This window comes from Zalophus californianus, chromosome 15 (genome assembly GCF_009762305.2).
Source record: "Zalophus californianus isolate mZalCal1 chromosome 15, mZalCal1.pri.v2, whole genome shotgun sequence".
NCBI lineage: Eukaryota > Metazoa > Chordata > Mammalia > Carnivora > Otariidae > Zalophus > Zalophus californianus.
The window spans coordinates 74426614-74450928 of NC_045609.1; the positions used below are offsets into that span (position 1 = coordinate 74426614).

At 46.7% G+C, this 24315-nt stretch overlaps 1 protein-coding gene across 1 annotated transcript; it reads left to right on the forward strand.

Moving 5' to 3' along the window:
* The first annotated feature begins 8687 nt into the window (after positions 1-8687).
* On the forward strand, positions 8688-24086 carry PNLIPRP1 (pancreatic lipase related protein 1). The gene is made up of 13 exons (XM_027591554.2): positions 8688-8715; positions 8837-8885; positions 9489-9643; positions 10163-10288; positions 12135-12269; positions 13584-13692; positions 15320-15439; positions 15539-15658; positions 16940-17058; positions 17833-17962; positions 19847-19955; positions 20535-20702; positions 23964-24086. Exons 2-13 carry the CDS (start codon positions 8837-8839, stop codon positions 24025-24027), a joined length of 1404 nt encoding a protein of 467 aa, XP_027447355.1. The 5' UTR covers positions 8688-8715; the 3' UTR covers positions 24028-24086.
* Positions 24087-24315: the final 229 nt, after the last annotated feature.

Genomic DNA, 24315 nt, shown 5'->3' on the forward strand with positions numbered 1-24315 from the left:
AAAATTTTTAGGAAATATTCTTATTTCTAGAGGCCCAACTCAGATTTTTTTCTTCCCTTTAGGCAGGAGTTCTAGATCCATTTGGAAGGATGAGCCAGTCCATGTATAAATGATTCACTTTGAGCATGTGATTTTTGACCTGTTTCTTGCTGGACTTTATTTCTTTTTTTTTTTCAAGGTTGGATGTTAAGAGCTGATTGCATCAACTCTGCAGTTCAGCCTGCTACTCTGACAGCGTCCTTCAGAAGGCAACTGACTGCCCCTCTATATTGTTTTTGTTTTTCCTAACATATGCATTACGCTTACAGTGCACCAGGCATGATTCTAAGTGTTTTATGCATATTACTCTTTTAATTCTGACAACACACTATAAAGTAGGTGTTCTTATTATCCCCATTTTCAGGGGAAGTCGCTGAAGCACAAAGAGGTTATTATACAACTTTCCCCAGGTCATGGGCTATTTCCTAGTGGACCTAGGTTTTCCCAAGGGCATCGTGATGGAAAATTTTTCATGTGCCCCTCTCGGTCTGCTGGATGACTCCGTGGCCTTTGCCCAACCTCACCATTCCTGCTCCAGGATGCTAGGATTCATCACTGTGTTGTGTAACAGCTGCTGAGGTCCAAGACTCTGCAAAGGTATTTCTTCTTCTCTCAAATCCCCCTAGGACTTTTGTGCACATATGCATGTGTGTGCACATGCATGCATGTGCACGCACGCACGGGCACACACACACATACACACACATGTTATAATCATGTGTGGGAAAGGTGAGAGAAATATCAAAAGTGGACCCCTCACATGCTAGCAAGTAAAAAATTAAGTGTTTTTGCCTACTACCTAAGCATCTACTGCCTTGAACTTCCAAGGGTTTATACGAACATTCAGTGCAGATAATAGGGTGAATGCTTGCCTAAATGGAGACAGACTAGGGGAGGGTGTTGCATGGTGATAAATTACCTGGTACTTCCGGAACAGGTGAATTCACCCAAATAAAAATCTATTTCCTAACCCTTGGGAGACCCAACTTGTACCACTGGACACAGCAGTGCTACCTCAAGAGCTCTGAGAATTTCCAGAGTCTCTGACCTCACGGCAACTGCAGGTTTGACCTACTGCTCCTCCAGGACCCTCACTGTGGCTCATCTCCTAGGGCTGTCACATTGTCTCTGCTCTCACCTTGATTCTCCTCTCCCCTAATTTATATAAGCCACTTATGTGGTGGTAAGTTCTGGAAGGTTTGGGGAGCTGGAGGGGTGTTACTTTTGAAGCAACACGAGCAACCTGCCCCTGGAAACCCCTCATGGGTCACTTTTCTGCAGGCTCCACATCCGCCATGCTGCCTAAAAATGGCCTCTCAACTTCCCTAATCCCCTCTCTGATTTTTACCCCACTCCCAAACTCCTGATCCTGCCTTGTGCAGAGAGACTTAGCGATGCCTTGGTTTTCTAGTATTGGAGACCATATCTTTGGTGTCTCATCTCCTCCAGCCAAAGTGGATCTCGGTGGAATGTTTTCCTAAATAAAGGCAGTCCTGCCCTAAAAGGAACTCTGACTCCAACTGTTACGATAATGATTTCCTGCCTCTACTATTTAGATATCATTTAAATCCAAACTGATTCATGTTCCCTCCTCAAAAGACTCAAAATGATTCTTTTTAGCTTGAGACACTGAGATAACAGTCACAAAAATTAGCAGAGAAGAAGGGAATCCACTCTGTGGTATGAATTACATAAATTTACACCCAACAAACAGTTCACTTCAGCGCACAAGCACGCACGCGCACACACACACACACCCCCCACATACACACCCTCTAAGTAATAAATCATATTCAGGTCTAGTGTAGGTTGCATGTAAGGTTGACTAAAGTACACTTGAGACTTTAACCAGGGGCGGCTGAACAGTCTCTAGTTCTAGCCTGAACTTTTCTCTCTCAACTGCTTATCCTTGTCTGTTTCTATGCCTGTGTCTTCTGAGAAGCAGACCCCACGTTGGGATCAGGCACACAAAGAATTTATTCAGGGAAATGTCTGTGAAGAATAAAAGAGGAGAAAGCAAGAGTAGATAGGGAGAACCATCAGACTGCAATGCAGGTCTAACACCGTGAGAGGAGAAAGGGAAGGAAAGATTGGGTTGAAAGAGTCTCAGACCTCAGCAAAATTCTGAGGAAGTCTTGACCACGTTCATGGAGAGTCCCCAAGTGAAGGTGGCCCTTCGCAGGAATCCTACTTCGGGCAGGAGTGGATGGGCTCTGGTCCCTTTGCCGTGCTCAGTCACTGGCTGGGGGCAGCTGGTGGAAGTGTGGCCTCTGCATGAGTGCCGTGGTGGGTCCAACGGGTGGCGTCTGGGTGGTCCGTCACCTCTGCTCCAACAGTGGGTTCTCTTAAAAGGATCTGAGTGGCACATCTCTGTGGCCACCACAGGGTCCTACCTTGTTCCTCTCCAGTTTTCTCTGGAAGTGATGCCAGTTTGGTCCCTTCCTCGTTAGAACTGAAATTAAGTATATTACTTAACTTAACAAACATTCATGGAATCTCCATGACCATATTCCAGACATTGCTCTTGGCACTAAGGATGTGAAATAAATAATACATTCCTCACTCTCCCAAGAGCTTAGGGTCTGGTGAAGGAACTGGACAGGGAAACGGTTATGAAGCAGTCTCAGAAGTATCAGGTACTTTGAGAAGACTGAGGAGTTGGCCTTTACTTTGGGGAGAGAGGTTGAGGGAAGGGGTAGGACAGAGAAAGGCTTCATAAAGTAGGTAACACAGGGGGTCCGGACTTTGGGGCCTAATGTTCCCCAGGTGGCACCAGGGTCTGTGTGGCCTCAGACTTTTCCTTGTTAACCAGCCCACATGAACGGACAGGCTCTACCAATGGCTTTGGGAAGGACTCAGGAAGTCTGAGCTACACTCAACAGCTGAGTTCACATCCCACGGATAGGTCATCTCTGATAGAAAAAAAAGAAAAAGTCCAGAGTTGACTGATGGTAAGGCAAAGTCATACACCCACACCCACTTCCATTACAACACCACACAGGGACAAATCCTTCCAGTACAAGGCATATTTAGAAACGTGGTTCCGTTGAATGTGTGTGAGTGTCCAGCCTATGGGAAAGACTTAGAAAACAGCTTTCACAGGACAACAACCTCTTTGGACTTAAAGGGCTCTGAAAACCAAGTTTGCACCAACCCCACTCTTACCCCCAAATTCAGAAGATTGTTCTCTTACAAGATGACAGGTGTCTGTATATTCTGAACTTGACATTGGAGGAGAAAACAAGGACTGAGCTGACTGGCTGGAGGAAAGCAGCTATTTGGCTCCATCTGGACAACTGGACATGGCAGGTGATGGCTCGCAGCTTCAGTCTCTACTTTGTGAGCTTCCAGGAGCCATGCACAATGGAGACAGGATAGCTGTCTAGTAGAAATGAAGTCATAGTTTCCAAAGAAATCCATCCATCCGTGTACATATGAATCCTGCCCAATTCCCTGAAGCTAACTGAGATAGAAGTTCACTCAGTATATTTCCGTTGTCACTATGATTTAAAGAAATCTTTCTATCTGCTGCAGAATGAATTAATTAGCTTAAAATACTTTAAAGACTTACCTCCATCTCGCAAGGGGATTAGTCCAGTTTAATCCCCCAGGACATTTACTGAGAGCCAGTGCCTTAGAGCAGTGTCTATTGACGGATGGGGGAGTTTCCTCGCTGTCTTAAAAGAATACACCCTCATCCGATGCTGTGTGCCCAAGAATGGCACCAGTGAGCTCAACGAGAACTGTTCTCTCCGAATCCCTGGTCTGGCCGAGCTGGGTTCCTGAACTGCTTACCTACTGCTGCATAAGACACCATCACCAAACTCGATGGCTTTAAACAGTAAGCATATATTGGTGCTCACAAATCTCCAGGTTAGCTGGGTTCTTCTTCTCTTCTTGGCTGCATTCGCTGGCGTGCCTTTGATCAGAGTGGGTTGAATCATCAGTGCTGCTAATCTTGGCTGGGTCTCTGGGTTGAATGGCTTTGAGCTGATCCAAGATGTTGCTGCCATCACATCGAATGACAAATCAAGTCAAACATCTGGCCCAGTTACAAGTATGGGGAAATAGACTCCAGTTGTTGATGGGCAGAGCTGCAAGATCACCTGCGAAGGGCATGGATGTGGGAGGGGGAGGGGGTGAAGAGCTGGGGTCGTTTTCACCATCCATCTCACCATCCCCAACTTCTTTGTCTGCCCCACAGAAGTCTGGCGGCAGGTCAGGGGTCAGAAGGATTTTCTTAGCAATGGGTCAGGCTGACCTTGTCTCTGAACTTCTCATACTGCCTTGACCTCACTGCTGTTGTCAGAAGTCCTTTTTGGTTCACTCGCTTTTGACTTTTGCAGAAAGCAGAGTGGTCCAGTACCGTTCGCTTTGTTTTGAACAAACCGATGCTGATGAACACAGGGCTGCCTCTTCTTATCTTAAAACAACACAATGGTCCTGATCAGGTTTTCTGATCAGGGAATCCAGGCTCCACAGTCATCATTCACTCTTGATAATTCATAAGAATCATGACTGTAAGGCGTGACAAGCACAAACAATACTTTTAAAGAAATCTCCCATCGACCGTCACTGAGCCACCAACTGCGCTTTTGTACAAAATGAGAGTCAGATGATTTAAGATTGTTATTTTATTTTAGGATTGTTATTTTATCACTGTTATTTTATTACTGTAGATTGTTATTTTATTTTATTACTTACGGTGGTTGCCCATCTCACAACTTCACCTCCGTGTCTGGGTGCACAGGGATGAGTCCCCTTGGGCAGGCACACCCAACAGGATCCATATCCCATTGCTCATTAATCAAGGGACAGACAGCTTCTGACCTAACCAAGCCAATTGTCTGGTAAATAAAAATTCTGGGCTGAGATGCACATAGCCTGCAGCAGTATCAGGTCCAAGGCAGAGGGGATCTGAGCACAACCTGCTGAGGTCTCTAGGGTGGTCCCATTTGGGAGGTTTCCCTACATCTCATGGTTTAACAACTTCATGGATTCCATGAGATGCCGCAATATTCTTCCAGTAAATATCTCCTTTAAAAAAAATTTAGCTAGTCAGAATTGATTTCTGTTGCTTAAAGCCAAAAGAACCATCACTAGCATACTTCTAAAAGTTGACTGTTGAAATAGCTCATGGTCTCTACTTCACTATTATTTCAACAATCGGGTGGGGAGAGTTGCCAACATACACAGGGATTTCAGGTAATGAAACCTGGGGCAGCAACCTCTATCAACATGTTAAATGTACATATCTTTTAACCCCTAAATTCCACTTATAGGAATTTATCCCACAGATACACCGTCCTTCCAGCTGACAAATGTGTAAGAATATTCACTAAGGTATTGTTTTTAATAGTAAAAGATTGAAAACAATCAAATGTTCATCAGAAGAGGATTGACAATTATCCAAATATCAGAATACTGTGCAGCTGGAAAAAATACTGGCGCAGATCTATAGGCACTGATAAGGAATGATTTTCAGGACCATAGTTAATTTTTCAGCATCAGGTTGCAAAATAAGTGTGTAATATATACTAACCATTTATATTTTTATTTATTTATCTTTATCTTTATTTTTTATTTTTTTAAGGATTTTTATTTATTTATTCATGAGAGACAGAGAGAGAGAGAGAGAGAGAGAGGCAGAGGGAGAAGCAGGCTCCCAAGGAGCAGGGAGACTGATGTGGGACTCGATCCCAGGACTCTGGGATCATGACCTGAGCTGAAGGCAGATGCTTAACCATCTGAGCCACACAGGTGCCCTATCTTTATTTTCAAAGATTTAGTTATTTATTTGAGAGAGAGAGAGAGAACATGTGCACATGGGTGGGGGCGGAGGGGGGATGGTGTGTGCTGGGGCACAGGGAGAGGGAGAGAATCCTAAACAGACTCCCTGCTGAGCGTGGAGCCCACTGCGGCCCATGATCTCAAGACCCTGAGATCATGACTGAGCTGAAACCGAGAGTTGGATGCTTAACCGACTGAGCCCCCCCAGGCCCCCCAACCATTTATATTTTTAAGTAAAATATAGTATGTATATACATATCTCTGGAAGGACACACAAAGAGCTGGTAAAAGAACCATTTTAACTTTGTACCATATCAGATGTATAGGAGCATGCATTCATTACCCATTTACAAACATGAGTGAAATACAGTTTTTTAAGAAAGAAAACTACTCTCTGAATGCCCATGTCCCTATCTTCCAGGGTCGGGAGCCCACACGCACTGTCACCACCAGAACCCCATGGCTGCTGCAGATTAAACCCTCCTGTCCTGCTTGGAGGATTTCGCCATCAACTCTGATCACCCTGAGGCAGTGCCTTCCCTTGGGGTAAGCATGGAACCCATAGATGAACTGGCAGTGAGGTGAGCTGAGGGGGAACAGGCTTGCGGGCCTGACCCCCCAGGAAAATCATGGCAGATCATGTGATGACTGTTATCCCTAAATCTAATCAGATACTTCCATTCTGCCTGCTCTTCAGAAGGCCAACATCTCTTTCTTTCCCCTCCTTTAAACAGTGTCCTATCTCCCTTCCCCAGCCCTGAAATGCACTCTCAGAATAAAGGTAAAATTCCAAAGAATTCCATTCATGTGTACATTCATCCTTTCATTAATTCAGAACCACTTCAGTGTCAGGCATGGTTTTAGAGGCTGGAGGTATAGCAGCGACCCAAACAGATGGGGTCTCTGTCCCTCTGTCCTTAGGGAATTGCATTCCATGGTGAGAAAAGTGTGATTGTAAAAAAAAAATAAATAAACAGATAAACAAGATAGATAATTATAACCCTTGACAAGTGATCTGAAGGAAACACATAAGGTGTTAGGGAACTGGGGTCTGGGGTCTGGGGTCTGGTAGGGGGCTGGCAGTGAATGGGTTTCAGGGGTGCTCAGCAGTGGCCTCACTAAAAAGAGGTGACATTTAAACTCACTGTTGAATGACAAGAAGGAGCCAGCCCAGTGAAAGTCTAGGAAGGAGAGTTTTAGGATGTGGGGACAGTAAGTGCAAAGTCCCTGAGGCAGGAAAGGATTTGGCATTTTTGATGGTGGCCAATGAGGCCAATGTGGAGGGTAAAGAAAAGAGGTCCAAGAGGCAGACAAGGTCATCTGACATCACCTACCAACAAATTTACCTACTCATCCACCATTAGATTACCATGAATCTCTTCACCGCAATGTCAAAAAAAAGCGTAAATGCCTTTGACTTCACCACAGTCTATAAATTGCTCCAGCACCTTCCTAGACCACATGAACAGACTTCCAAAGTTTAAATATCTCATCACTTAGGTCACCCATACAGCTCAAGTCTGCCCCTGCAGGGGAAAATTTATTTTCTCTTTCAACTGTTCTCTGTCAGTGTCTCCCCTCCTCTCTGTGTTGACCCTCAACAACTCTGATAGACAACTTGCTCAGATTAACTGAATGTTCGGCAAGTCCGCATTTCACTCTGTTTGGTCTGAATGCAAATCCCATCTTGTCACTGATTTCCTGGGTGACTTTATCAGCATGAAGCAATTTACTTGTCTCTCTGTGCCTCAGTTTCCACACCCATAAAGGGGGGCAAATAATGGTACTCACTTCATGGGGTTGTTGAAGATGTAAATTAGGTAATATGTGCCCAGTGCTCTGACTGCACCCAGGAAGCCTCAGTGACTATTGGTTGCTATTCTTTATGACCCCAGGGGAAGTCTTTTGCATTTCAACAGGAAGGCTGTCTTCCAGAATTTTGGTTATTCGGGAAGAGCGTGAACTTTGATGTTCAGGCTATCTAACTTGGGAGGGTGCAATGGGGCACCGGTGGTGTTTGCCATGTGAAGGCTTATCTGTCTGTGGTGTGAACTGGCCAGGCTACTCACAGATGCATGGGTCAGTGGGTCATTCATGAGGGCCTCGCAGGGGCCTGATCTCATAGGACAGGTGTGCAACCTTCAGAGAGTCTGGGAAAATTCCACAGACGTGACGTGACCTGATGACATGGACTTTTAGAGGCTCCTGAGCTTAGCTCTTCAAAATTTTAGTAGGATAATAGAATAACTGCTCTTGTTTTAAACCATTATGTTTTACGCTGATTCATTACCTGCCAATTGATCACTGGAACAGGTAGTTAATGGAGGATTATGTTTTAGGCTATTGTGGGGTTTGCTGAGTCTCCTCCAAAGCTCATGTGCTCAGGTATTAGACTACTAGAGAGACAGAGAGCATTAGAGAGACAGACAGACAGACTGAGAGAGGAGATTTTCTTGATTAGAACTTTCAGCTATTTGGGGGGCATTTCCGTCTATTCTAGGTGAAAAATACTACCCTCCATTATTAGAATTTGCTGCTGTGTCCTTACTGGGTTGTGTGAACTACTCGGTGATAAAATAGAAAATGAGAAAGTGGGGCCCACTTGGCTCCTAATTACATGCACAGGTACATAGGTACAAAGGTAGGGAACTTTCACCCCCTTTGAATGAAGCATTCTTTCATCTTCCCAGACTTGTGGGAAGATTTGACTGCTATAATTAGCCTTGTTTTGTGTGTTTGTGCAGATTACAACATTAAGTGCACACAGCATATTCCATCATCAGCTGCTATTCCCTTGAAGCGGGCTCCAAATGATAAGGCTCCAGTATAAAAAGAAGGCTTGGGCCCTTGACCGAGAGGCGGGGAAGGCCTGGATCATCCCACAGGGTAAGTCCCCTTTACCGTCCTCCCAGCAGGGGTCGAAACACACATCCTGGAATTCCCGAGAGTCTGTGCTCATTGCTCTGGTAGCGTTTGGTGAGGCTGAGAATGTCCGAATTTATTGCAGATGGTGAGCATCTGGACAATCGCGATTTTTCTTCTGGGAGCAGTCGAAGGTAGGAAGAAACATCACACCTGCCCCAGGGAAGGGCTTAAATGCAGCATCTCAGCACTGGCCAGAGAAAGCCCAACCCGTGGCAGGGCAGGGCTTTCAGTGGTTCCAGACAACCCTGAGGGCCCCTCACCAGAGGGGGGCGAGGCAGCGGGGGAGGGGGGGGCGGTAGGAGGCTGACCTGCTGCCTGAGAGAGCAGGCACTTCGAGCGGGACCCACTTTAGAGCATCACCGCACTGGCCGGTCTTCATGACCAGGTGCTCTAGGCTAGACTTCTCTAGGTAAAGCATTAAACACCCACCTGGGCTAACATACTGACTTATCAGTGTGCATTATCCCCTTAGTCAAATAAATAGATCTGGAGAGCTGGGGATGGGAGCTTCTAAGTTCTGATGGTGGTTCTGAGCAGCTGCACAGCTGGGGTCTCTGTGGGTTCAGTGGCACCGGTCCCAGATCAGAAGGTGGCACTGGGGAGAGGCAGGGTGTCTCCATTGTCTTCAGACCATTGTCTTCAGACCTCTAGGCAGGAGAGTGAGGACCGGAGCAGCTGTGACCTCCCAGAGCCTGGGAAGCTGAGCCGTGAGCAGATTCATCCTTTCTCTACAGCAAAGGAAGTTTGCTATGAACAAATCGGATGCTTTACTGACTCGGAGCCCTGGGCGGGGACTGCAATCAGGCCCCTGAAAGTTCTCCCCTGGAGCCCAGAGAAAATCGGCACCCGCTTCCTGCTCTACACCAACAAGAACCCAAACAACTTTCAAGTGAGACCTCTGTCATTTTAGTGTCCTTGTGACTGGGGGAGGGGTTGCGCCCACCCCGCAGACTAGAAGTCCCTTGTCTCCCTGTACCCTCCTCCCCTACCGCGCTCTGTTGCTCCTTATCCCTCCAGCTGCTCCCCGGGCCTAGCCAGACCTGGATAGAGTAGGTCCTCTGTAAAATGTTGGCTCGAGTGAATAAATTGTTCACATTTGCCAGAACCTCTAACTGGTTATGGGATTCTGGTCTGGGGCCAAAAGCTTGCCATCTACCAAGAACCCTATGAAAGGTAAGACTGTGAGCTGTAATCCAGCCCCAGTGGAGGTAGTAATTCCTGACTGGGTGTGGGTGAGTTGGGGGCAAGGGCAGGCAGGAAAAGGAGAGTCGGGGCGGGCTTCCTAGAGGAGGTGGCTTTTGTGCTAAGCTTGGAAAGATCATGGCATTGAGACAGGAGAGATGCGGAAGGAGAAGCTGGCCCGAATGACTGGGCTGCAAAATAATGCAAAATTCTGCTTTTGTCACAGACTCTCCTTCCCTCTGATCCATCAACGATTGAGGCGTCAAATTTTCAAACAGACAAGAAGACCCGGGTCATCATCCACGGCTTCATAGACAAGGGAGAAGAGGCCTGGCTGCTGGGCATGTGCCAGGTAGGGGCCGGCTCCCAGCCCTGCGGTCTGCCTCCCCCTGCCCGCTGACACCCCCGCCCTTTCAGCGAGCGCAGCAGATCAGCTTGAAAACACGAAATCCCTACATATCCCTACATAAGAGATTATCTTTACGCAATTAAAATGCCCCTCTTTGCAAAAATAAGAATTGACTTTCACAGGACCACATCCATGGCCTGAAGCGGTGGCATTTGCTGTGCAGGCACACATGTCCACGATCTTCTGGCAAAATCAAGGCCAAAGATCTGCTTTCGTTTTGAGTGAGGGCATCTGGTTTGCCTGTAACTGAGGGAATTATGTTCTTTTCGTTCATCCCTGAGATGATGTGTTGCTACAACCATTTATTTGACAAGTGGAGAACTTACGGTGGACCAGGAGACCAAATGGCAGAAGAGAAAGTGCCAAAACTATATGTAAGACAGCGTCTACTGGTTAGAAGGACAGACAACAGAAGAACACACACACACACACACACAGACACACACACACACGTGCGCACACTCTGCACAGGCACCCACACACAAGTACGTAACATGCCATCATCCTTTCCTTTGATGTGTACACTGATGCAACCTATTTTTCTGACACCTAAGAATGTACCCTAGCAACCTGCCTTCCCCACACACATTATTAATTCCCACCTATAATGCTAACAGGGAAAGTTACAAACCTAGAAAATGAAAGTCATTCTGCAGTTGGCCTTGATTTACCAGGCATTTAGCTCTTGCCATCTCGCCTTTCCCATCATTAATAAGTATCTTTTTTTTTAAAGATTTTATTTATTTACTGGGGGGGAAGGGGCAGAAGGAGAGAATCCCAGGCCGACTCTGCACTGAGCACGGAGCCCCACGTGGGGCTCGATCTCATGACCCTGAGATCATGGCCTGAGTCGAAACCAAGAGTCGGTTGCTCAACTGACTGAGCCATGACCACCCAGGGGCCCCTCATGAATACGTATCTTAGTGGATAAATCGTAAGTGGGTATTGTTTACACCCCAAATTCCTCCGGTTGGTAAGAGAATCCTCAGGGTTGCTTTAAAAATAAAGGTCCTGAGAAACAGCTCTTGGTCTCTCTGTGTGTGTGATCACACTTATTAGGATCACATATGTGAAAAAATCTATTTTTCTGATTTAACTAAAATGTGAATTTTAAGTTCATAGTACCATTTTAAACTCAAGCTGGTCGCATGCACTGCCTGGCAAGACGGTCTAAGGATATACCAGTTTCTTTGACATCCTGGAAGAAGTTTTCCATTCAGAATTCTTCAATCTCTTTTAAGTCAGTGCAGTTTTGTTTTTCCAATATCTGCTGTATGTGTTTCCTCCATGAAATACTGTGCCATCTTGACCGTAAAAACTTTAGTAAATGCCCAGCAGCCTGGGGTGAAGGCAAGGCCAGTTATTGGCAGCATTGCCACTAGGCCAAGAAGATGGCTAGAGGTCAAATCCACAAGGTCATTTAGACCTTTGCCACCAGAGTGCACTTGACACCTTTTACCTCTTCAAAATGGGGTTCTTCTAATGATGCCACTGTTTCCCCACGACCTAATCAGCTTCGCTGAATTTGGTCAAAGAAAACCAGGGAATGGCCAGCTTTTAATTAATCGATAAGCTAGAGAGGGAATGGATTTGCCTTTCCTGTAGCGAGCACTCCAAGGGCTAATTCCCAACTGACAGCAGGATTCCTAACACAGCCTAGTGTGTCTCAGTGGCCAACAAGGAAAAGACCCAACGACCAATAATAACTCTTAGCAACCACTTCAGAGCCCTGGTTGGATGTGGTTTCACGTGCCCCTATGATAACATTCTGGCGTCTCTCCAACACCAGAACATGTTCAAGGTCGAGGAGGTGAACTGCATCTGCGTGGACTGGAAGAAAGGTTCCCAAACCACGTACACACAGGCCGCCAACAACGTGCAAGTGGTGGGCGCGCAGGTGGCCCAGTTGCTCGGCATACTCTCGGTGAGTCCGCCGGCTGGGCTGCTGCTGAGGCAGGCAGCGCCCACTGGTCTCTGTTGGCTAAAGATGCAGCTGGGAGTTAGATATTTAAAAAAGAAATAGAAAGAGTTGGTATTGGTCTCAGAATCTTACTTCTAACACTGAAATGTGCCTTAATAATGACACGGCAGTGGAAGAAAAGTCCGTAATGGCTAACACTTAGCAGGTGGGGACTTTTATTATCATCTTCCATTGACAGATATGAAAACTAAGCCCCCAAAAGATCAAAGGATTTGCCCCCCCAAGCATAGCATGGGCGAATACAAGAGCTGCCTAGCGCCCGGGGGCCCCCCACTACACCAGGCCCTCTCTCCGTGGGACAAACACGACATTGCCAGGGAGAGTCACATGGAACCAAAGGGGAAGCATTTCCCTGTTGATGGTCCTATTGGTGTCTGAGAATTTCGTTTGTCACAATCAATTCCGTTGTTTTTATCTACCCTGCTCTTCCATTTTGGCTACTTCTTTAAGTCTTTAATCCTTTCAGTGAAGTCACTAACTCTTCATGACTCTGTTCTATACCAAATAAAGGCCCCAGCCATTTCTGTCTTAGAGTTAAGGGGTCTACAGAAGATCCGGTTGTTTCTAACTACTTCTGCCCCCCTACAAAAATTAAAACCAGTGGTGTTTGTTCTGGAGGCACTGAAGATCAACGAATGAGTACAAATGGGTGAACACCTCTGAGCTCCACGTGTACAGACCCTCGTAGCTTTATGTCGTTTGTTTGTTCTCCAGTATTGGGGGGGGCGCGGAGGGCACAGTGTCAGGAGCTCTGCTAAGAGGTCAGGAGGATGCACCCCAGCCGTGAAGAAGCTCACGGTGAAGACTTACAGTGACGACAGAGTATGGTCAGGGTTCTAATGGGGGGACTACAGGGCTTAATGGGAGCGCATGGGGGGGGGGCAGCTAACCCAGGCGGGGGGAGGGGGCTGGGGGAGTGATTAAGGATGTCCACCAGGGAGAGACATTTACGTAGAGAGCTGATGTCTAGGCTATTTTGACGTGAGCTGGGCAAGCGGTTGCGGAGTGGACGGCAAGACCCAAAGATGAGAGAATATGACGTATCTGAGGCCTGAAAGTTCCGCGTAGGGTTTGGCTAGAATCTAGAAAAATGAATGTTGAGTCAGGAAAGTTCTGAGGGCCTTGTAATGACTTTGGGCTTGATCCCGAGGACGGTGGGAGCCATAGAAGGTTTTCAGTAGAGGAGTCCCATTAGGTTTGCATGGTACAAAAACCACAGCACAAAAATGTTCTGAAAATACAATCTTCCCTCTCCAGGCAAACTACAGCTACTCATCTTCCCAAGTCCACCTCATCGGCCACAGCCTGGGAGCCCACGTGGCTGGAGAGGCAGGGAAGAGGACTCCAGGCCTGGGGAGGATTACAGGTAAGGCCTGAGGGGCAGGGCCCCAGGTTTCATTCCCCAGTACCCCCAGAACGTGGTGCAAGCCTACAATCCAGCTAGAAGCTGGCCCGAAGTAGTCTGTCCCCTCGGCTGTGGTAGAGCTGGTGAGAGCCTGCACAGGACATTTCAGGAAGCCCCCAAGAGGCCCATCTTTGTGGAAGGAGAAGTAGTGCTTTTGTTTCCCCTTGTTTCCCCTTGCTTCTTCCACTTCTGTCCCCACCCTTCCTCTCTAGATCCATGTTTCCTGGCAGTGTGGGTCATTCAGCAGAACTGAGCACCCAGGAAAATGGAGAGGAAAGCTAGTGTGAACCTGAGCAAACACAATTAAGAGTCCACACTGTTAGTCCCTTCCCCCGTCTCTTTCAAGTCAAGGGCAGAATGGCACATGAAAGTCATACACTTCCTGGTAGAGGAAACCCAGCCACCAGATCATTCTTTTAACCCAAGCAAAGCCTCTAATGTATAATAACAGCAACAAAATATAATACCATCATAATAATATAATACTATTATCATTATTATAGGAGGCATAGATGAAGTGACTACTTATCCCAAATGCTATGCCAAGTGCTTTACATTTCCTCATTTAATTCTCAGAACTGAAGAAACAAGCTCAGGAAATTGGATAACCGGCCCCAAGTCATGCAATGATTCAGGAGTGGAGCTGAGATTCAAACCCAGTTCTGCTGTCATGTGGCTCAAGCAAGCCTCTACTTTATAGGAGCTCTCCCTTTTATTTTCAGTAGACAATTACACTTATGCCTTTTCAGCTGCTCTGGCCAGACTGCCAAAGAGCTATTGACAAATTCAGGAGCCCAGCCAAGAAGGAGGATATAACAATAATCAGTATTTTACTTATACGCCCATGATGATATGCCAGGCACTGTGCTAAAACCTGTATATCTTATCTCATTTAATCTAGGTATAACCACGTTATTACCTGGATTTTATAAATGGGGAAACTGAGGCACACAAAAAAAGGTTGCATGATTGGCCCGAGGTCATGCCACTTGCCCGAGAAATAGCTGAGTAGAGATTTAGAGCCAGGTTGCCTAGTTCCAGAATCTGTGTTCTTGATTATGATACCATATTACTTTGTCCCTTTTTTTCTTTAAACTTGTGAAGAGGAAAAGAATGGTAAAGAAGAAAGATCTGCAAGTAAACGGGAGAAAATAATGTGGGGGAAAAAATCCTTGGTCAGACAAATTTAAATCTCTTGGCTCACCTGCCCTTTTTTTTTTTTTATTAACATATAAAGTATTATTTGTTTCAGGGGTACATGTCTGTGATTCATCAGTCTTACACAATTCACAGCGCTCACAATAGCACATACCTGCCCCAATGTCCATCACCCAGCCACCTCATCCTTCCCACCCCCCTCCACTCCAGCAACCTGCCCTTCTTTATCCATGCACTGGAGCCCTCTTCTGAGGAGCAACATTGAAACTCTCTGTCCCTATATGCAATACACAGGGCCATGGCACTGCATGACTTCAGAGTATGGCATCCCTTGGGTTGAGCAATGCGTAGCCTGAGCAACTGTACACCGTGGTCCTGCTGGTACCTACGGCCAGGTCTTTTGGTCTGCAGCACTGATCATCTCTTTTAGGGTTGGATCCTGTAGAAGCAAGTTTCCAGGGTACTCCTGAAGAGGTTCGGCTCGATCCCACCGATGCTGACTTTGTCGATGTGATTCATACAGATGCAGCTCCCCTGATCCCATTCCTGGGTGAGCCCAATGATGCTTTAGCTGCAAGCCTGTGCCATTGTGTTTTAACCAAGGGAGCCCGCTATGGTGAAAAGCTCATTGCTGTCCCAAACATTTCAGGTTTTGGAACAAGCCAACTGTTGGGTCACCTTGACTTCTTCCCCAATGGAGGAGAGGAAATGCCAGGATGTGCGAAGAACCCCCTGTCCCAGATCGTGGACCTAGATGGCATTTGGGAAGGTAAAGCCAGAGCAGGGCATCACGTCCCGGCTGTACAAGTGACAACGAATGACAAAACTGTTGCTTAAAGCCTTAACTCCAGCAAACAATTGGTAGCTACTTAATGAAGGAAAGAAATACCATGAAAGCAAACATCCTGGCTCTAAGAGAATTTTTCTGCCAATTCTCCCTTGGGAGTCAGTGATACCGTTCAAGCGCATGTAACTGGCTTCAATTCTGTAGCCAAAATGAGAATATTGCCCAGTCGTTTCCACGGCAAAGTCATTTGCACAATGGGAGTCACTACTCCTTTATGTTGGGTCAGGATGAGAAACGATCACCGGTAGGGAAGGCTACACTGAGACTGTGCTGTTCCAGGCACAGAGTCTATATCTGATGAGGTCAAAAGGACAATGGGTAAGTGAACTTTTCAGCCCAAGTCATCACTTGGCACCACACAGGTTTAAACTTTTAGTGGTCTGACCGTATCTAAGGAGTATAGATTTTTATTGAATTTGATCAAAATAGCTCAGCACGTATGGATGCCATCAAAGCAGATATTAAGAATGCAGATTTATGTGTTTGTCTCTTACAGCCTTCTGAGGGTGTACATGAATAGGGTTGCTTAAGCTTTCCATCAGTAATGGTCAAGCAAGTTCGGGTCATGTCTAGCAGGTGTGCTGTGACCTCTGTCCCTTGACAGGAGATATGGGGGCCAAGGAAGGTTATCAGGAAAGGCAAGAAACTATGCAAGAGAGAAAAGAGCCACCTAAAGCTACTCGACTCTCCTTTTTATTCACCTAAACACAGCTTGGAACTATCCTAAATGTCTTTGCCCTAGCTTTGTCATGTCCGAGAGGTCACGTCACATCTGGCTCTGTCTTCAAGGACCTCCAGCCAGCCTGGTGCCTGGGACACAGGATGGCACAATAGTTAGAGGCAAGGGCCCAAGCACCAGATGGGCTCGGGTTTAATCCCCAGTCCTGCCCCTTCCTCGCTATAATCTGTACATCTGAGGCTGTAATTTGTATATCATTCTGTACTTAGGAATGGTATGGTACCCACGCCCTAGAAAGGCGAGGATTATAGGAACAATGCACGTGGAGTACTCAGAACATTGCATGGCACACAGAAATCTGCCTCTTTATGTTAACTGTCATTTCTTTTGGACTTACCTTAAATTTATCTCACCTTAAATTTCTGAAAATATGGTCCCACTTTGGAACCTCTCCACTTGGAGAGAGAGAAGTTGTTGGTCCCCAACCTGACCACCTATGCAGACTTCCTCCTTTCTTTCTCCAGGAACTCGGGACTTTGTGGCTTGCAATCACCTGAGAAGTTACAAGTATTACTCAGAGAGCATCCTCAACCCTGTTGGGTTTGCTTCGTACCCCTGCGCTAACTACAGGGCCTTTGAGTCTGTAAGCGATCATCCCTCCTTGAGTCGCTCTGGGGGATGGTGGTTGTCCTGCTGTGTTGGAAATTTGCAGTTTCTGACCATCCCTTACTTCCTTTGGACTGCCCCTCGGAGTTTATGGTCCTGGGAAGCAGAGGGGAAAAAAATTTTAAGCAGGCGGTGGCTAAAATTCTAGATAAGTCATGTGGGTGAGGAAGACGCTGGGAAATCAGAAGACCCATCATTTCAATGATCTAGAAAGGTTTCCTGCAAAAGGCAGTGTTTGAATCTGGCTTGGAAAATCATAGATTTTAGGAGGAAGAGAAGGGGTGCACATTTCTGCCAAGGGCAGAGCAAGGACAGAAGAACGTATGAGAGAAGAATTCATACACCAGAGAGAAGGAAAGGTGGATGCTCGGGTTCTAGATGCCAGGCTGGGGGGTTGGGCTTCTGAAATTGACTGCAGCGTATTTACACCACGGAAATTGGCAAATGCTGCACTCTCGCTCTCGGGGCTTTTTGTCCCCGAGTTGGCTGTTGATCATTCACCAGCACATCACGTGATGGGAGGTGTCATTGATCTAACCTGAGGCCCAGGCGTCAGTATATCCTGATGGCATGTACATCAGTCTTGGGAGATCCTGTCCTGGGTGAAAGTCAGCTAGAAATCATCTGTCCCAGTCTCCCTCCTGTTACAGGTGAGGGAAGTCAGGCTGTAGGAGAATTGCCCCCCGAGATGTGTGGGTCAGAAAGAGACCAGTTCACACCTTACAGCTAGATCTCTCTCTCTTCTCCTTAGAACAAGTGCTTCCCCTGCCCAGATCAAGGGTGCCCCCAGATGGGCCACTACGCTGATAAATTTGCCAGCAAGACAAGTGGCGAGCCGCAGAAATTCTTCCTGAACACAGGAGACTCCAGCAATTTTGCTCGTAAGTTGTATTTTGCCCCTGCTCACCCACGTCAAGGAAGTTGAGCTTCTGTTAGACAAGAGGGGCTTGGCTCTAACCTGAACTACTTGGGAACACATTCTATCGTAGTGAAAGGACACATCTGCCCAAACAATCCCATTTAAGACTCAGCTAAGGACTTGGAAAGAGTCTGCTTTTCTTCCATTTTGTGACAATAACATGAAATGAATAGAAGCATAAATGATGGGATAGTAGCCACTTGCACGTCTCTGCGGCAATTTTTATACCCCTGAATTTTTACCATTCCACAGTCCATTGTTCTTTTTATTTTGAAGACCCTGTCATGCACACCCGTTCTTCTATTCATTCATCAAACATTTATTTGGGACCAGCTCTTTGCTGGGCTGGGCCCCTTAAGAGGCCCAGTTCCTATTTCTCTGTCCCTCTGTCCCTGATGCCCCTGGCAAGGGTCCCTCTCTGGTGAAGGGTGGGTGGGAATCAGGAAGGGGTGATTTCTCCCAAAAATCTGCTGAATCACCTAGGTCATAGGGTAGAGATCAGGACACGGTTGGGCCACTTTGTGCCAACCTGTCTTGTGACAGTTCCCTAAGAAGTTGCCCTGTAAAAAAGACACTGTTTTTCTATAAAGACATAAATATAACATCTGCCTTATCTAGGTTTTGAAGTCAGGTTTATTGAGGTACAATTTATATACAGCAAAATTCACTACCCTCTGTGGTACAGAGTTCTTTGAGTTTTGATAGATGAAGAGCCATGTAACCATCTCTGCAATCAAGATGTAGAACACTATCACTCTACATATTTTTAAAAAGGACACTGGTTAATCAGTCCTTCTACTGTTGTAGGGACGCATGAAATGCTGGCCCATATTTCAAAACAAGAAATTAAGCATGCAAAAACCACATATTCATTCCTCAACCAACACTTACTTACGAGCCACAGACTATGCTAGACACTGGGGATGCAGGGATGAGAGAGACAGTCTATGCATGAAATGTATAGACCCCAGCAGAGAAGGCGGGACTGAGCGAGCAGCTACACTCGGCCTGGGTGCGGCGGGTCACTGCTGTGGCACCGTGGGACCGAGGACCTGACTCTGAAAGGGACAAGGGCAATCTCTCTGAGGATGTGAAAGCCGAGTAGGAGTGAGGCAAACGGTGTGTGTTGTTTATGTACATATGTGTGTACGTGTGTGGGTGTGTGCATGTGTGTGTACGCTTGTGTGCATGTGTTTATGAGTGTGTGCGTGTGCGCTCAGTGTGGTTATATGTGTGTAGGTTGTGTGCATGCGTGCTCACGGGCACTGAGACAGTACTGCATGTATAGGTCTGGGTAACAACTGAGCCCTGCTCTCTGCTGGCCCCCACTTGGACCACTGGGGCTGCATAGATGTGACACAGACCTGTTGTCACAGGACGGCACTCTTGAGCCACCTTTCCAAAGATGGGAACAAGCCCTTGTCCCTTCTCTTTTCATCTCGTCTCCTAGTGCGGTCCCTCTAGAGCAGAGCTGTCCAACAGAAATTTCTGCCATGATGGAAATGTTCTCTGTTGTCCAATACAGTAGGGGGTAGCCACATGTGGCAATTTAGCACTTGCAATGTGGCTAGTAAGACTGAGGAATTAATTTTTGATCTTATTTAATTTGCATTTAAATTTAAGCAGCCACGTGTAGGTAGTGGCCCCTTTCTTGGGCAGCGCGGGTCGAGAGGGTACCCTGCTAGAGACGTCCTTCTCCTTACAGGCTGGTTTGAGTTGTACCTTAACAGGTAGGATTTCTTATACTTTGATGTCTTAGTGTAAGGGGGGTGGGGACAGGATTCTGAAATTTGGTTTAGCTGTTTTGTGCATGAATAAATTGAACTCTTTTCTATCCCCTGTGCAGGTTGGAGATACGGGGTTTCTCTAACACTGTCTGGAAGAACAGCCACCGGTCAGGTCAAAGTTGCTTTGTTTGGAAGTAAGGGAAATACTCATCAATTTGATGTCTTCAGGTGAGTTTCCTTTTTTAGCATCATATCTCACTGGCTGATATACACAGCCTTCAAATCCGTGTACCTAAATGCTTATCATCTTTTTATCAATTGATTTTAAATTATTTACTTTATGGGGTAAAGTCAATTTCAGACTTCTGCTGACAATTTTCTTTTCTCAATTATAAATCCAGGCATTTAGTTTTTTCTCTTTCAGTAGATCCATTTTTACAAGGATATATCTAATATTACCCCCCCCCCACCGATGTCATGTTTCCTGATTAGCATAGAAACACATGCTTGTTGGGTTAAACGAAGTGGGTAACTTATTACTATACAAATAATTCTTCCAGAAAAAAATAATAATAGGAAGGAATTATATAGTTTTCTATAAGAAAATTTTGAGTAGAAATTAACTTGAGTTTGAGAAAACAATATTCAAATAATAGTGTGAGGCTGCTGGTGTATAACTGGCTTCTCCATTTCTTCATCCATTATTTGAGAATTAATTTTTGAGAACTGATCACATCAATCTCGAGTAGAAAAAAGTGGTTTGGCCTTATCTGTCATTAGAGCTTGTTTCTATCTCTTTATTTCAAGGGGGATTCTCAAACCAGGCTCTACCCATTCCAATGAGTTTGATGCAAAGCTTGATGTTGGAACAATTGAAAAAGTCAAGTTCCTCTGGAATAACAACGTGGTAAACCCAACCTTCCCCAGAGTGGGTGCAGCCAAGATCACCGTGCAAAAGGGAGATGAGAAAACAGTGTATGTATATCTTGGCTGCCTTGTGCCTAAGGATGTTGGTAGAGATGGGTGCTTGTAATGGAAACTTGCCCCAGAAAGTTAGTCGTGGTTCAGCCAGGAAAGCCAAGACGATCTACTCGTCTGGTGCCCTTTCTTTGCGGGCAAGCAATTGACAGACTGCATAAAGCTTTTCTATTGGGTGTTCTCAGCCCTATCCCAGAAGGATATAGATGGTATCACCGTGCCTTCAAGGAAAGATAAGGAGGAAAAATGAGAAAGAGAAGAAGGAAATAATGTCTGATGGCACAAGCTTATAAATATGAGCTAGAGAGTAGCTACGTCTTAAAGAGGGGAAGATCATGAAATTTCAGGATAATTTAAAAAAGCAATTTTAGCAAAAGATATAAAATCTGAGATAGGACAAGGGAGGGCTGAGGTAACAATCCTTGCAGAATCTTTACCCCGACTTTCAGTGTCCTTTACTGTAGCAGCTGGAGGGATGTGGGCATAGTGACCTGAGGGGGGCAGAGCGATAGTCCCCCAAGGCTGGGACCACAACTGTGGTCAGTAGAGCCCTCCTGGGGTGGCTTTGCAGAAGGGGATCCCGGGAACGTGATCACTGATGGTCTTGAGGTTTGGGAAGTTCGGTGAGGTTACTCGACTCGGACCCCAGAGAATGTGACTCCCCCAGGCAGGGAGGGTGGGTTGGCAGACTTCACAGTCCGATCTCAGGCTGAATGACCCCTGCAGGGTCCTCCCTATCCCTGTGAGTCAGGGAGGACAGAGGGACTGGTCCAGCCAGGTGGTCAGCTGCAAAAGGATCTCTCAGCTAGAGCAGAGCACTAAGGAAGCTGGTGGAGAGCCCTCTGAAGGCTCCAAGTGCACCCAGGACCTCCCCGCCCACCCTCATCGGAAGACAATGAGCCTCTAAAGTGAGTTCCCAGGGCCCCATTAGGAAGTGGACCGTAGCCTGGATCCTGGGACTGTGTGGTTAAAAAGGTGTCGGAAGAAGATGGTATCATTAGAACCTTAAAAACACCCAGTGTTTCCAGGAGATGACTTGCTCACAGGCAGATTTGAAGAAGGAAACAGATACAAGACCAAATCAGTCAGGGTATTGTACTTTCCAGGTTTTCTGAGGAAAGGCCATGACTTTCTGCACTTTCTAGAAATGGAACAGAATGTACTCAAGGCCAGCCCTGAAGCCCTGAGTCCATCAGTTCCCACCTGAACCCTCCAGTGGCCTGAATCCCTGAGTCCCTTCCTTCCCCTGCCTGTGTCAAGCGCAGAGGAAATCTACCTTAAGAGAAGCTAATGTTGGACATCAGATTTTTATTTTTTATTTTTTTCAAAAATTTTATTTCTTTATTTCTTTATTATTTATTTGAGAGAGAGAGAGAATGAGAGATAGAGAGCACGAGAGGGAAGAGGGTCAGAGGGAGAAGCAGACTCCCTGCCGAGCAGGGAGCCCGATGCGGGACTAGATCCAGGGACTCCAGGATCATGACCTGAGCTGAAGGCAGTCGCCCAACCAACTGAGCCACCCAGGCGCCCAGACGTGAGATTTTTAGAATATAGTTAGATCAAAACAGCATCAAACATCACAAACTAGTTTAGGGGGTAAAAAAAAAAAAAAAGCTGAATTTGTCAAATTACTCAAATTTTTTGATGTTAGTAACATTTTTAAAAAATCAACATCATCATGGGGAGGCTATGGAAAAATCAAGATTTCAGTCCAAGCACTTCTTGGACACCCTTCAAATTCTTCTCGTTGCTCCATTAGGATTGCAAATCCCACTAAGGAGCCTGCTGACTAGAACTCCTCCCGAATGACGTGGCTTCAAAGGAAAAATGTGGTTCTCCCTCTCTTGGTTTCTCCCCCACCCCCAGCATCTTCTTCCCACCTTCCTCTCTGACTTTATTAAGTACCTACTGTATGCCTGGCAAATGGTGGGGGATGCAAAGGCTGTGCCTGCTCTTGAAGGGTTTGCGTGTTAGCTGTTGAGCACCATTGGACCTAAGGTTCACATGAAAGGTCAAATGACAGAAGAAAGAACTCACCAGAGGGGCCCAAAGAGCGTGGCTAGAGAAGACGGCAGAGAGCCAGGGGGCCAGGGCAGGCCATGATGGAGGGGGAAGGGGGCCACGAGGATCTCCCAGGCTGAGGGATTTCCACTGGGAAGGACGTGAGCGGGGGTGATGGGCTTGGGGTGTGAGGGGCAGGGAGCCCCGAACACAGGTGGCAGGGCTCAAGGTGCTGGGAGAACTGGAAGTAAGTTTGGAGATAGAGTCAGGGCAGTAAGGAAAGACAAGTGGATTACAAAGGGACCATGGTGAAGATGAGGGAGCAAACCCAGCAAAGCCTCAGAGATCAAAGGCAGGGAGGCCCAAGAAGCTCATGGTTCTTGGAATAACAGGCATGACAGCCACTTATATCCGCATTGGGTTGTTTGGTGTTTTTTTTTTTTTTTTTTTTAATCTTTCATACATTTTTACATTGACTGTCATGACATGTTGCATTAGTAACATGGGATTCTCATCAATCATGGGAGGGAACAGTGCCTTCTTCTACAAATGGAGACACTGATGCTCAGAGTAACCAGCCCCGTGTCACCCCTGGAAGGCAGGGAGTGGGGAGCCCAAAGGGAAAGAACCACTGACTCCAGGTGTGGAAGGCAAGGTCAAGGGAGGTTTGAAGCATCAGACCTGCCTTTGCACCTTGGTTCCTCCACTTACTGAGAGCCCTCTGCGCCTCAGCTTCCTCTCCTGTTACGTGCGACTCGCAGTAACACCTCCTCACACATGGCTTGTGAGGATGAAGTCTGCCCAGGTGAGTCAGCCCCATCGCCCATAGTGAGTAGGAGCTCAATTTACTGTCGCTTTTAGAAGGTTGAATCCCGTCTCCAGAAGGGCTTGGTCCAGAGAGAGCCCATCTGCAAACCAGGCTGCTGTGTTCAAGAAGGGCGCACGGGTACTTGTGGAGAAGGAGGCCAGCGAGAGGTCCAGGTGCTGCCTCCAGGCCTGACGGTCCTGTCAGACTGAGGTTGCAGAGACCAGGGCCACTGTGAGCAACACCCACAGGGCACCTTGTCGCAGACACCAGCCACCTGTCTCACGGAAGTTCAAGCTCCCATCGGTTTTCCAGGGACTGGTTGAAGCTACAACCCCTCATTGAGTTGTGTTCCCCTCATTCCTTGTGAATTGGAAATCAGCCATGACCATTTCTTAACAGCCCAAAACCCCACTGCCCAACACTTACAAGACTCTCACTGCTGTCTGCAGGTACAACTTCTGCAGCGAAAGCACTGTGAAGGAAGACGTTCTGCTCACCCTCATGCCCTGTTAATGTCCAGGCACCATCCGGCCACGGTGTTAACAGCAATAAAAACTTCTGATGCATCGACCCACTCACAACCTCTGTCACTGATGTCAGCTGCCCCTGTGGGGACATTTGGGGGTAGCTCATTTAAATAAGTCTTGAGTGTTTCCAGATGTTTGGGTTTCTTACCACTGACTTCTGACCATGCACCCCCTTCTTTCCAACTTCCGTGGGCCTCGCGTTCACTGTCTGCTCCTCACCTCAGGGGTATGGCATAGAACAACTGGAGGATGGGCGTTTGGGGGCCTCAGCAGA

Bases quoted from the DNA above. Each gene is read 5' to 3' on its own strand.
- PNLIPRP1 (XM_027591554.2), top strand. From the start codon at position 8,837: ATGGTGAGCATCTGGACAATCGCGATTTTTCTTCTGGGAGCAGTCGAA. The intron at 9,644-10,162 runs GTGAGACCTCTG...CTTTTGTCACAG, and splicing joins AGAACCCAAACAACTTTCAA to ACTCTCCTTCCCTCTGATCC. The intron at 13,693-15,319 runs GTAAGGCCTGAG...CATCTCTTTTAG, and splicing joins AGGCCTGGGGAGGATTACAG to GGTTGGATCCTGTAGAAGCA.